Source organism: Vidua chalybeata, chromosome 5 (genome assembly GCF_026979565.1).
Source record: "Vidua chalybeata isolate OUT-0048 chromosome 5, bVidCha1 merged haplotype, whole genome shotgun sequence".
Classification (NCBI taxonomy): Eukaryota; Metazoa; Chordata; class Aves; order Passeriformes; family Viduidae; genus Vidua; species Vidua chalybeata.
The window spans coordinates 11,894,418-11,909,420 of record NC_071534.1 but is presented as its reverse complement, the minus strand read 5'-3'; the positions used below and the strand labels follow the sequence as shown (position 1 = coordinate 11,909,420).

The 15,003-nt window shown below is 36.8% G+C and overlaps 1 protein-coding gene across 2 annotated transcripts in view; it reads left to right on the top strand.

Moving 5' to 3' along the window:
• The window catches only part of KITLG (KIT ligand), a 52,201-nt gene that overhangs the window by 19,436 nt on the left and 17,762 nt on the right, over positions 1 to 15,003 (top strand). For both annotated transcript variants that reach the window (XR_008430994.1, XM_053943155.1), the window contains exons 2-3: positions 4,940 to 5,053; positions 14,037 to 14,099. Coding sequence is in view for 1 of the 2 variants with exons in the window: in XM_053943155.1 (XP_053799130.1) it covers positions 4,940 to 5,053; positions 14,037 to 14,099 (177 nt within the window). In the remaining variant the exon portion in view is untranslated. The remainder of the gene's footprint in view (positions 1 to 4,939; positions 5,054 to 14,036; positions 14,100 to 15,003) is intronic.

Below are 15,003 nucleotides of genomic sequence, written 5' to 3'. Positions count from 1 at the left end.
GTGAGCTCCAGTGGTAGATGTGTAGATGTGGCACTTAGGGACATGGTCTTCTGGTGGATTTGTCAGTGCTGGGTTTGTGGTTGGACTTGATGATCTTAGAGGTCTTTTCCAACCTAAATGAATCTATGATTCTATGGTAATTACAAGGTAGATATATCAGAGGATCACAGCTCAACTCCTGTGAGTTGTAATTACCTTGGTTGCAGGAGATGTAGCCCAGGTCTGTCACTTAGAGAGCACTCTAGGTGATAGGCTATTGTATTTGGTGAGACTAGTGCCAGTTTTGATGGTCAGAAGGTGTACACTAGACTTAATCCTTAACTGTGCTTTATTCAGCAGAGCTTCCTTCAGCTACTCTGAAGTAATTTCCTGGGTACTTGGGGGTGTGCAGGGGACATTGCCAGTTCCAAATGTGCTTGCCCAGTACTTCATTATTCCAGAACTAGGTGGTCGTGAGTGAATGACGTCTTTTTCCACACTTAACTCACTTTTTTGAGGGCTTGAGGGCTTGAGCAATGTTTAGCACTTAAGCAGTATTTAGGCATGGCCATGTTGGGTATTAAAGTTAGCACTGCCATTTGCAGGTGTGAAGGTGTCACTGAATACCATGGAAATGGTAATTGGATTACATTCAGTGTAAATGCTCTTCTTTCATTTAAAGATTTTTCTATGCTGGCAGTTAATTTCTTAATTGGTTTAAGATAGTTCTTCCATGACTTTAATTTTTTAATCTCTATCACAGCTAAATAACTAAATAGACACAGGAAAGAATTTCTGAGCTTCTATGCATCTGGATGCTTTGTGGTTAAAAGAACAAAACAAAAATGTTTTGCTATTTACATTTTCTCTAAATCTTCTTACAAAAGGTTTTTCAAGCCATAAGTATAAATATTAAGTTAGCTGTCCATGACTGACCAACCAGTGTTATCTGTGGCAGAAGTTCATAAGTTGTGTCTCAGCAAAGCAGCATGTAAACACTGTCTGAGGGGCTAATATTGAAACATGTTTCTACTTCAACATTAACAGAAGTGAAAAATAAATTCGGGAAGCCTAGCTCAGGGTGGACATTGTTCCACATTGTCAGCTAACCACCTTCAGCTGTGGCTTGGTTGTGGTTAATTGGGTGATTTTCTCAGGAAACTGGGCTGAAAAATTCCATGGCTAATATGATTTGAATACAAGAAAAATGAAGAGCCTGTTCATCTATGTAGTTACTACCTCTCCCCGTGCTTAATGTTTTTTTGTGGTTTGTTATTTGCTTTTTTTAAAATGTCTTCTCCCTTCTTGTGATTAGAAGTGTTATCAGGACAAACTAGATATTTGGGAATGTCCAGACTTTCCAAAGTATGGTTTATTTAGCAATGTGGTATTCCCCTTGCTGCTTTCCACTTAAGGAATTAGCTGAACATTAACGTGATTGAGTATCTTTCATAGCATACTGTGAAAGAGATGCTAAACCACTCACTCAGCAGCCTTTGTCAACACTTCAGATTGTAAATGAAGTGAATAAATGAAAAGGATGTTGATTTACAACTGAAAGGGTGGTCTTCAACACACTGGATCACTAGCTACATTTCTAAAATGCTGTTTGCTGAAATTCTAGATTATGGCTTACAAGCAATAGTGCAAATCATTTGCAGAATAAACAAATATGTATATTGTAATCCTTAGTTTTAATTATCCTTTTGAGTCTCATAATTATTTTTTCCCTTACACAAACCTAAATATTCAGCATTTAAGAGATTTCAGAATCTAAAGACAATTGAATAATTTTTGAGCCAAAAATAGGAAGAGGCACTGTGGTATACAGGTCTGCCTCCTGTCTGCTATATATCTTCAATTTAATGCTAATAAATGATACGTGATTAAATTCTGAGGCCAGCTTTGAAAAATCCCATGTTAACTTAGGGGTAATTAAATATGGAAATCTGTTATGAGTGCTGTGTAGGTAACTTTTATTTATGCTTAGTAAAGTATAGAATGGGCATCTCTATTTATAAAGCTATTGTTTATGGTTCCCATTTGTTCTGTCCTTGATTTAATTCAGTCTATTCAAGTTTTGCTCAAACAGCAGGGTTGGTCATTAGTAAATAACACGAAAATAGCTCAACCCTTTGATCTGTAGAGTCCTTACATATAATGTGCCTGAAGGCATGCGTAATGTAAATATTTTGTAAGTGAAAATAATGAAAATATTTTGTATAATAGGCATGTTGAAACTAGCAGTATTTTGACGATTTTTCAGTTCCTCTTGGATGACACAGGGAGAAAATAAGCAAGAAAAACCTCAAATAATCTCAAAATTTACAGATCATTTGGTTTTAATAGTAGTTATAAAATTATTATGCTCTTAAATCCCATCCATTATTTACATAGGAGAAAAAGTATTCTTATTTATTTACATATTATATAATGTAGAGTGATTTTAAGCTTCATGTATGGACTGTCTTTATATTCAGAATTATATATATTCAGAATTATTTTATATATTCAAAAATTGACAAGGTGCATCAAAGTTCTGGTTTTATTTGGAGTGTGCTACTGTGTTTATTAATATCACGTAGCTGATCTACTGAAAAAGCATCTCTAGTTAAAGAATTTTGTTACTTTTTTGATTATTAGACTGTTGGGTTGAACATCATCCTATGACCATGGCACAGTTCAGTGAACAAATTCCATCTTTACATACTAATCAATACTGAGGAATCCAATAAAGAAATTGTCAGTTCCTGGTGTGAACTCCATCTCCAACGAACACGTCAGGGAAAAGTCCCTGCCAGTGTAACTGCTAATGCACTGGTTTACTCCAAAGGTTGAACTACTCAGTTTTCGTTCTCGAAAGCAGTATAGTTATATTATAGTATAGTTATAGTATTTAGTTGTCATTAACTTCTTGCCTTTTTTACAGCCATTTATTTCCAAAAAACTGTGAATTAGGAGGTAGCCTGTTAACTTGATGTCACCTTTTGTTTCCTCTGTGATTCTGGAGCTTATGTAAGAGAGGGAGACGTTTCTCTTGATCACTTGAAACCAGTTTTTAAAAGGCTTTGAGCTCTAATACACTGCAAGAAGCTCTCGAAGGTCCTTTCTAAAACTAGCAGCATCTTTGCATTTCCCCAGAGCTCAAATTGTTCATATATATATAATTGCAAACTTTCTATAGCTTAAAACACAGAGATTTTGTAAGATGAACTATTAATTATTCTCAATCCTTCACATTGGTAATTATTCTCAGTAATTATTTGTACAAATATTAAAATAAAATTTCTCTGTGGTGTCTGAGGGTACAGTTTAGGGAAAGGCAAGTGCAGGCTCCACTGAAATCAGCAGTCCTGGCTTGTCTCATCTTTGACAGAGCATTTCATCTGTGTCAGTTACTTGGATCAGAAAGCTGAAAATACTACAGGAAAACGATAAATGGAAGTTGTCTGCCTGGTACAACTGACTAAACCATCACTGCCAGTGCAAGAGGTAGAGAGAGGAAGCTGGATTGTCTTTTCTACTAGAAGCCCACTCTGGTTTTACCTAAATATGTCAGGAAGCTGTATTCTAAGAAAGCAAATGACCAGTTTTACTTGTAGGATAGATACAAGATTTAAGGAATAAAATATACAAGAAAGAGATTACTCTTGTCATTTAACAGCTCTTTTAGTTAAAGTGCTTGGCACTGTTTGTCAAGTTTATGAAATTCCTGAGCAATCTTTATTACCATTCTTTCTTAGGCCCTCTAGATTATTATAATGATGCATCTTTTTAATCTGTGATTTTTCTCTTGTTTTCCCTCGAGAATTGTGTTGCTCTTGTTTCATTTGCTTTGGTCTTAAATTGAAAGGTTGGAGAGCACATGAAGGCAAGGGTGGAGGCTGGAGTTCTCTACCTGTCATGCAGAACAGATGGGGCTATGCTGTATCTTAGTTTGTGCAAAAGCAAATCCTGATCTCAGTCCTGCCCTTATGCAGGCTGAGGAGCCCGCACAGGCAAATTCCATACTTGCCATAAATGTACACCATCCTCGGCTTTTGCTGACAGCTTCAGTCAGCTGGCAGAAGCAGCTTCACAACCCGAGGCAACTTTTGATTATCCATAACTTAAATGCTTTAACATTCTGGAAATAAAGATCTGCAGCTTAAACTTGGCATAGGGCTCTGTGGGAAACCAGTGAAGCACAAGGAACAACAGAAGGCGAGGAAGTTCAGGCAGTGTAGCCAAGGAGACACCCAGGTGCATTGCAGCTAGTTATCTGGTGCTTTTCTGTGTGAGTCTCACAAGCCTGTGTAAGTACATTGCATTGCTGTTTCCAACAGGATTTAGGAGGGGAATGTAGTGCCAAAGCCAAGCTGGCACTTCTGAGAGGCCAGAGCACGTCACTCGGAGAAGATGTACTGTATTGCTGCTTGAGATGTCAGTATTTGGGCAGAGTCCAGTTGTGGGTTTGCTTGCAGTTTAAGTACTCAAATGAAATGGCTGTGATTGTGAACTTTCTCCTTTTGTCTTGATGTAGTCTGGTATAATTTTGTCCTTATCATTTATCACGTTAGAGCCACAGATCTATCAAGTGAATGACAAGTATGTAATCAATTGTATTGTGATGATAAAGAATATTGCAAGGTTTGTATCTTTCTCTTCTTTGATATCCATAAATTTTGCAAAAACCCAGCTTTGCATGATCCTGTGTGAGTAACCTAATGGCTCAACACTAGGTTTTCCATTAACACTCTAAAGATATTTGGTTCCAGAAAAGATCAATTAAGTGCATTTTAGTGGAGTCCTGCCATGAAGATGATACTGTAATGGTACAAGTATGCCTCCATGAAGGATAAAGAATATTGTTGCCTCTAGTCTGCACATATAAAAAACATTACTACAATCTCTTGTTACTTCATATTTGGTGATTGCTTACTTGGGGTTTCTTGTTTCTTGTTTATTTTTTACTAAACAGACTTGGATTATCACTTGCTTTTGTCTTCAACTCCTCCTACTTAATCCTCTTGTCAAAGCCCAGAGTTCCTGCGGGAATCCAGTCACAGATGATGTGAATGACATTGCAAAATTGGTAAGGACCTTTTATTTTACATTATTCTGTATGTTAAAAAAACAGTCAGTGTCTAAGGGCACTTACATTTCTAAGCAGAGCTAGTAAATCTGTATTGGAACTAGGGGAATATTAAAAGAAAATCCAACAACACCTGTCACTTGAACAAAACCATTTTTTGCCATGAAAGTAGTTCCAGTGTTAATTGAAGAGATTACCTTGACCAAAATGGAGTATATGTACATATGTAGTTTCCTGACTCCAAACTTCAGTAAAAATTGCCAAAAATCTTTATTTCCTCAAACATTCTTTCAGAGCAGATTGTTCCCTGTGCAAATGAAAGATTATTGTCTTTGTGTTACTGACTTGCATGGAGGAGAGTGGAGCAAAGAGAGCTGAATTGAAGCAGAAGTCTTTACCTCGGATATATGAAAGACAAGTGCCATATACAAAAATAGTGTGATATTAGACATCGTTGTAGCAATCAAAGCAATAACAATTGAACAGGTTTTGCAGTCTTTGGGTGTGAGCGGGTTACACGCATTATATGTTTCTCTGCTTGCTGTACCCAGAAGTTTAAGTCTGAAGGACTCACAGCTTCATATAAAAATTCATTTAATGAAGTTTTAACTGTTACTTAATTTACCACTGCATTAACCTGAAAAACAGCATCTGCTTGTGAAGTCAATTGGTGTTTAGCTCCACTGAAGTTAATAATTATGCTATTTTACAGTAGTGCAGGATATAACACCAAAGTTTCTAAGAAATAATATATTAGCAAACATATCTTCATCTGCATATTGAATCTAGCTGAAAATTGTGGCTTCACTGTGGGAAAAAAGTTGCAACATCAGTGTTATTATTATCAAGCACTTATATTAAAACCCCTAGCATTTGCTGCCTGTGCAGTGTTATTAACTTGTTTTCTTTGGTCCTTTTTTATATACATTGGCACATAGTGTAAATCTCTAGGGGTGCTCTATAGTCCTACTTAAATGTTTAGTGCTAAATTAGTTGCTTTAGGCAGAATTTTTAAGTATTGGCATATTTATTCCAGGTAATATTTCTTCACTTGGAAGAGTATTAAGCTTTGGAAGAGTATTAAGCTGTTGAAAGTATGCAAGAACAACAGAATTCCTGTGAGGGCTGGTGAAATTGTGTAGTGCAGGGATAGAAATAACTTTTTGTCAATTTTGTGTCCTGAGAACAAATGCTTTAACTTTCCCTTTAGTACAATTTAAACTTCAAGTTCTATAAATACAGATTACAAAAAATGTGCAAGCAGCTTGAATAATCACACTGTCCAGGTTACACTGTTCTTTTGCTACTGCCAAGCTTGAGTAGAGTGAGGTTGAACTGAGCTTCTTTGGACACTCCTCCAAGAGGATGCTGTGTGGTCATTCTCCTGATTTAGACCCATATCTTTCAGTTCACCCTACAAATGCAAAATTGAGGTCAAGTTTCCAAGCAAGTTCAAAGATACTTTGGGTTGGAGAAATAACAGAGAGATGCAGAAAGTACAAAGCCCCAGACACACAGATTCTCTCTGTTTTGAGTTGCATGAGTTGTTCTGACAGTCTTTTGAGGAAAGTCTGTCTCCATGTTTTGTCTATGTTAATATTTGCAGAAATAATTTCAATGAAGTCACTTGAGAATTAAAAGGATAAGGTGAAAATAAGTTTAGTACCATCAGTTTATTATAAGAACTCTTTGTTTCAATTAATGTGACTAAATTGCATGTTGATCATTCTCTTTTGAAATTCTACATGGCAACTATACATTAAGAACAAAATTTTAAAAATACAAAATAAGGTTTAAAGTACTTTTAAAACAAAACTTTGTTAGCTGACAGTGTGAATATGAGAAGGGAGAAGCCTACAGAGAATACTGACTGATCACACTACTTTGTAACTAGTGCAGGTTTTTTTATGCTCTATGAACTATATCCTTAGTACATATAAAAAGGACTCCAACATATTACTTTAAAAATATGGTTCAGGAGACCCTATAACTCTTGCAAATAGAAGTAAAAATTTTGTACCATTTCTGCTTTTTGAAACACAATATACACATTGAATTAAGGAGTGATATTCTGATTATATATATCTTCAAAATTCAACCCAATCCCTCAGCCACTCCTCTTATGACTCACTCTCTAGACCCCTCCCCAGCTTTGTTGCCCTTCTCTCTTGTTCCTCTTGAAGTGAGGGGCCCAGAACTGGACAAAGGACTTGAGCTGTGGCCTCACAAGTGCCAAGTACAGGGAGACAATCACTTCCCTGGTCCTGCTGGCCACAGTATTGCTGATACAGGCCAGGATACCAACGGCCTTCTTGGCTACCTGGGCGCATGTTCGATCCTGTTCAGCCAGCTCTCAACCAGCACCCCCAGGTCCTTTTCTTCCAGGCAACCACTGTTCCCCTAGCCTGTAGCACAGGGTAGAGTGGTTGTGACAAGTGCAGGACCTGGCACTTCACTTTATTGAACCTCAGACAGCTGGTCCCAGTCAACTGATGGAGCCTGTCCACCTTCCCCTGCAGAGCCTTCTCTTCTGCAGAGAGGTCAACTCTGCCACCCAACTTAATGACAGACTGTTCTTAGTCACCTTGTCCAGATCATCCATAAAGATAATAAATAAACTGATACTGGCTGACCCCAGTAATGAGCCCTGGGGAACACTAGTCACGACCTGGTTCTGGCACCGTTCACCATCAGTCTCTGGGCCCAGCCATCCAGACAGTTTTTACCCAGTGAAAGGTATACTTGTCCAAAGCATGAGCTGCCAGCTTCTCCAGGAGTATGCTGTGGGAGACAATATCAAGGACTTTACTGAAATCCAGGTAGACAACATCCAGAGCATTTCCCTTTGTCTGGAGATTCTATGGGCCTTTAAGTAAAAGTTTTATTTCTTCGCTCATCCAAAGAATCTGTGCCTGTAGAACATAGGGTCTTTAATAAAAATCCTTCCCTTTCACACTGAGAATAAATTGTAATCTGGAGGATTTCACAGAAGTGTTATGTGTACAGTTATTGCTCATAGTTATTATGATGTTATCCACAAACTGTCACATTTGGACACAGTGTGTAGTTGTTCCTAAATGCTTTATTCTCAGCCAGACTGTCATGTTCTTTAACCCTTTTTGTCCACATTCGTGAGTATAGTCCCGTCTTTGTGTGCAATAAACTATCTGTTCAGTGGTAGTGCACAAATCCCATCACTTAAGGATATTGGCCTCTCTTCCTCCTGTCTCATCACAAATTATCAAACATAACTAGTCTAGAGCCTAGATTCAGTTTGGCATGAATCCTCCTCAGAGGCAGAGGAAGATTCTCCTCTTTCATCTCCCCAGAATGTTAGTCTGTCCTGGGCCGTTTCTCCTCACTGTAAAGTTGCATCACCATCTCTCCCCAGCTATTCAGGTCTTCAACAAAGGTGTCTGATTTGGCTCATGATACTTCACAGACCCTTCAAAGTTCACTTTTAAAATTTGCATTGTTTTTCTTGTCATAATATGAGAAATTTTTTTTTGTAGTTCTCTGGGCAAACAAGTATATTTTTCTTCAAATTCTTGGTGGATAAAAATCCAGTCTATGAAAAATCTTTTTCTAGCTTCAGCTTCTGTAATTTTGCTCTTCTGTCTGTTCACATGCTGCTCTGACCCTTTATCTTCTACTTATTTCCTTCAAGCTGTTCCTCCTTTTTTCCCCACTATCAATGGCAAGCTTCTTGGGTTTATCTTCAAAGGTACTATTAACACTGCCTGTGTTGTCATAACACATGCTGAGTTTGCCCTCAGCTTCTCTTCTGTTACACTGTTTGTGGTCACAGGAAAAATGCTCCTTGATGAACTCCAGGTAGATTCCCATCCTCTTCCTATCTCCTGCTAAAATTCTTTGCAGTATGAATCCATATCCCTCATTTGGCTTTTTGTCCAGTATGTTTTCCCCACCACAGACGCACTTCTACTGCAGTGCACCTGCAGCTTGCTAAACAGTGTCACAATTCCCTACCTAGTCTTTGTTTATTTAGTACTGTGCTTGCTCCAAGTACTGTAAACCCTCTACATCACTTGTAGAAATCTCCTGAGCATGGCTGTGGTTATGTTCTGTTCAACTTTATTGTACTATAGGGATATGAGAACATGCCTCAGTCAAGACCCTCAGTGAATATAGACGTTAGATGTCTACTAAGCCTCAGCTATTGGAGAATAAGTAAGGCATGCTTTACAGTGCCTGAAAATGTGGGTAATTTGCCTAATAAACTTGGTTTTGAGTAATAAATAGAGGACAGATGTGTGATGCAACTTGTTTTCAGTGGTCTTAATCTAGCACCATGCTAGACTCACACCAGAAGAAAGAATTGGAGAGAAATGAATTCAATTAACTATAAGGTTTCTGAGCATTAATCAACGTAAGACCAAACCAGACTGGTATCTCTTCATAAAAAAATGACTTGTATATACTTTAAGATAAAATTTATTCACATCTAGGTAATATAATTTTGTCATATGAAGAACATATCCTAAGTAAAATCATCTTGAGAAGCAAAGAACAATTGAACAATCATTTTTGGTTTTTAATGGTGAGAAGTTTAAAGGAGCATAATTTCATATCTATAGAGAATGAAAGTATTTAGAGAGTATTCATTCTGCACTACTCATCACATTATCTCCTGCTTCTTTTACAAAAGAAGATGTCTGGAGGGAAGCACATTACTTGATGAGTAAATGTTCCATATTATGAAACTGTAATTGCAGTATCTGTCAATAAAGTCTGTCCCCGTTGTTCTTTTCAGCACACTAAGTTGGCAGAAAGCTGCATCTCTGTAATTGGGCATTTGATTTTGCATAAGAATTAGGAATCATTTGTATATATACGTTTGTTAAATATGAACATCGAAACCTACATATAAATAGAATTTTCACTGAGCTGTGCAGTAATTACAGAATATACCTACATATTTTTGTTTCGACATTAACAAAATCTAAAATACCTCTTCTCCCGTGAACTACTTCTCTAAAGCAATTTTCTTCTTTGGAATATTGGAAGCTCAAACAATAGTCAGGATTTACGGACCAGTTCCTTGCTTGAGACATGCTGTCAAATACTTTGCTTTCACATTACATCTTTGTTGTAAATATGTACTCTCTGCCACATTTTATTTTTATTTTTAAATGGATTTAACTCTCCTGAGTGAAGGGGTTGTAAAAAATGGTCCAGAGTTGTTATGCTGCAAATAATCTGCCACTATGACTGTAAAAAGTGTGAACGGAAATCGTTAGCATGTTGTCTTAAGCCAAATGATGAAGATTTTATTAACTGCTTCATTAGCAGATGAGATAGAGTGGATTACAGAGATGAAGGACAGACAGTGGAAGCTCCTGCAGGAAAAGAAAAGGCAGGGAAGCAGTGTGAAAGAGCTAGAGAGGGACTTTTGACAAGGGCATGTAATGCTAGGACAACAGGAAATGGCTTTAAACTGAAAGAGGAAAAAAATAGATTAAAGTAAGAAATTCTTTACTGTGAGGGTGGTGAGGCACTGGAGCAGGTTGCCCAGAGAAGTGGTGGGTGGCCCTTCCCTGGAAAAGTGTCAGGACCAAGTTGAATGGGGCTCTGAGCAACCTGGTGTAGTGGAAGATGTCCCTGTCCATGGTAGGGAGTTGGAAGCAGATGGTCTGTAAGAGCCCTTCCAACTCAAGCCATTATATTATTCTATGAAAAGAACAGGAAAAGGGAAATAAATAGAGAGAAATTCAAGGTAGATATTATATCCAAAAGGAAAATATGTTTTTTTCCCATTATATGCTTCAGAGTAAAAAAGAAAACAATGACAATGGAAAACAGTAATTTTACTTTATTAACATATTTTATCTTTTATATGTGTATAAAAATATATATCTGTGCTTGTCTGCTTATAATTTTCATAACAATCACAATAAAAGGAATTTTCAAGAGCAGTAGCCCTCATTTCAAAGGATGTGACTGCAGATAGGTCATCTCTCATGTCTGCTGTTGCAATGAAAGAGTAGTTTATGGAACCCAAATCACTTTTATATCCTTTTTTCATCTCCACATCTATGTGGCCGTGAGCATTTTTTATAACATGTTTGGATTATGCAATGTTAACAGTGCTGTATTAAATATTCAGACCTCTCTATGACAAAAGTAATCTTACATTCCCCAGTTTGAGATTTTGTTACAACTGAGAATACAGCACTTTCTGTTGGTTTTATATGGATTTAAAGACATAAGTCTAGATTCCCTGCTCTTCAACTCTTCTCAACCTGTTAGAATATCTGCAATCACACACAGCCACTAAATCAGAGAAAAATTTCATTACATTTTAATAGCAATTCAATGCTTTTGGTTCTATATGTTCCTTTGCAAGATTATCAGTTGACATTCTCTATAATAATCAAAACTGTTAACTTCTGTCTAAACCAAGGTAAGTTGTACAGGCAGGTGTTTTGTGGCCCCCCAGATTTATCACTGTACTCATGGAGTTGAGCAGAGGAATAATAAAAAAGCCACTCCAGGTCTCAGGTGGTTTCAAGGGACAGTTCTTTTCCAAACACCTTTGCTCAGGCAGGTCAGAGCCACCTTGTCATCTGCTCCTTATTGGAAGCCACAGCAGTCAGGCACCCTGCACCAAGTGGGTGTGCAGAGTCCATTCATTCATTCCAGTGGCTGGGCTTGGATCAGAGTCTTGGTGGTTAGTGTTCAACAAAATTTCAAGATACATTTCAGCAGAGCAAGGGAGTACAAAATGCAGACTTAGTATAGACATATCTTTCACTCTTACATCAGGGGCTTTACCCTGTTTTCTGAGGGTATGAGTTGGGAAGTCCAAGTGCAACACAAATGTAACTCCCTCGCTTTGACTGAGATCCATCATTTACCAGCACAGCATCTGACATGTGGACTTCAGTCAACAAAACTTTAACAAGTTTCGTCTTGAGGCAGTGCATGTATTTTGTCTTTGACACCCTCCTCCCAGTGCTCTTCATTTTTAGTAGTAAATTCAAAAATATCTTATCTGATTCACAGTCTGTCAAGGAGAGAAATATCTGAGGCTGAGCTGTTTGCTCCAGCTCTGATTGAGAAGGTGTAAGAGCTCTTGGGCACTTAAATTTTTTTAACTGTGCGTGAAAAGTGCTTGAAAGGCTCTGATGCCAGGAAAGTAGATTGTATACATAATGCATATCAATTCTTGTAGTGTTCATTGATATGGAACAAATTTAATCTTCCAGTGACCTTTCTTAAAGAACAGTGGTTTTGCTGGCATTGCTAAGTGTGGAATCCCACTAGAGTGAATATGGGAAACTTTACACATAGAGTAGCATCTTCACTATCTGTGCTGCTTAAAGTGATGCAAATCCTACCTCTCTAGGCATGCAAAGGAAGCTAGAAAAAAAATTAAATACCAATTAGTATGCCGTGATGTTTTAAAGAAAGCAATAATAGACAAAAATTTTGGATGAGGATTTAGAATATCTGATGCTCTAAAGAAAGAACAAATGTATTGAAATATTTTTCAGTATTTATAGTATCTTGAATCAACTCCCCAAAATGCCAGGTGAATAGAAATTAATATAGAGAATTTTAGTGGCGCTTCTGCTTTGGGAATGTGTAGGTATAAAAATAAAAGAAGAAACAAAACTGATTTATGCGAAGGAATTTTTAAGGATCATTTATGCAGTATCTGTTCTAAAGCTCTAGGAGAAAGATAGATGTCATTGAGCTAAAAAATTGTAGCTTAGCTCACATAAATTAAAAAATGTTTGGAATTCACTTGTGTTTGGCTGTATATAAGCATTGCCCTTGATCATTTCTAGAACCATAATGTTTTGAAATAATTGGTTTAATTTCAACTGAAACAAACTTTTAATTAAGAAAGAAAACATTATGTTTTGCCAAACAAAATACTACCTAAAAACTGCTCAGGAGGAAAAGAAATCCCTGTGCTGGTTGCTATAGCAGCAGAATCAAAAGCAGCCATAACAGAATGATCTTTAACCTGAAGTAGAAATGCTTTTGCACCAAAGGAGCTACATCTGTGCATATTGTTTTTGACTACGTGGATTTCAAACCAGGATGAGAAATATCAGTTGACATTTTCATTGATAGAAGATAGGTTTATTGTATCATTAAGCATCATATTATGATGCTTTTGAAAAAATATTTCAAAAGACTGTGGATTTGTGGCAGTCCAGTGACTGTTGGACTGTTCATCTCCCAAGCCAGCACATTCTCCAGATGTTCAACCATGTCTCACAGTAGTGTTGGAACCCACCTGTGGCTGATTGTATAGGATAATTCAGCAAGAACCCTTCTTCCACTCCTTGTCTTTGCTGCAGCGCACTTCATGATTACCTCATCTGCAAAGCTGCAGCTTGCATGTGTGGAAGCTCTCCTTTGCCCCAGGACATTGCTATGATATAATGATATTGCTCATCATTAGTAAGAAGCACAACTCCAAAGTTAAAGTTGTTCTCAAGTGTTTTTCTGACCTGGTACATAACTAAGCACAAGGCAAGTATTTAGGTTCAGATGCATGTTGAAGTTGGATGTTATTTGAAGGAAAAAGGGCTAGATATTTCTGGGTCCTCTACTGTCTGCAGTAGAAGTTGTCATATGAACACTTCAAGGCATTAAAAGTAAGAAGAGCAGTGGAGTTTCTGCAGTAATGAAAAAGTCAGATCACTTCTTCTCAAGCCATTGTTGAGTTTAATTCTGCTGGGAAGCAGTAGCACTGACCATGATCAAATCAGATCTGGGCATATTGCAGAGCTGTGGAAAGATGGTTGGTTCACTTGTGAGTAAATAAGTGTCAATAGCAGTTCCACAGGAAAGTGAGTATGTAAGTAACCGTTTTTGCCTGCACCTGGTAAATTACTGAAAATTTCTGTTGAATATTTGGTAGATTTTGTTGAATGGAGTAATGGAAATGAAGTCTTACTTTGTGTACTAAGTAATATAATTTTTTATTCTCTGTTTATTGTAGGTTGGAAATCTCCCAAATGATTATATGATAACCCTTAAATATGTCCCGAAGATGGATAGTCTGGTATGTACAACCACTTCAAGTTATTCCCAATAAAATAGCCCACTGGAACCAGTGATGGCTGTAACATTTTGTACCTAATCTTATGTCTTAGCAAATTACAGTTAAATAATGTTTATTTCACTTTTCATATGGTTCCCAAGTATTTATTTATAAGAAATGTAGAGAAATTCCTGCAGTCCCTTAAAACTTTTTTAATTACAGGAATTCTCGGAAAGTATTTCTTCATATTAAATTTTTTAACTTTTTTTTTTTGGTGAAAAGTCAAATTTTCATTGTGTTATTATTTCATCAATATTATTTCATTGTGTCAATTGAAAAATATTGCTTTCTTAAAGAAATAGGTTCTCTGTAGTTGTACTTTGGAACATATTGTAGAAGTTCTTCTTGTTTCAGCCAGTGGAAATGCCATTAGAGCACAATAAATACTAAGTAGCCAGTAGTCAGCCAAGTTCAGCAAATGGTGGCGTCAGTAACTAAACAAACCATTAGGATTTCAAACGTACTTTGTGTTATTCTTTCTATATAATCCCATATTTAATACATAGTGGTAGTTTCAAATAAGCCTTATCTATACATCTTAAAATTTTATAACATTTTTTCTTTAAAAGTCACATTATTTTATTGCTCAATCTACTAAATATTTTTTGGTTTTCCTCAATTTAACAAAAAAAAAAATTTGAAATTATGTATTGAAAACTTGGTTGTTGCATACAATTGCACTAAAAAGAAGAAAAGGAAACAAGGTGAAAGTACAAATTATGTTGAATGCTATATTGTTTTAAGGCAAGGAAAAAAGTAAGAAAATTATGATTTTGTCAGTTAAACTGAACAACACTGTGCCTGTCTTAAGAATTAATCATTGTACACATACATCAGTAGCTGAAAATTATCTGCTAGATGTAAG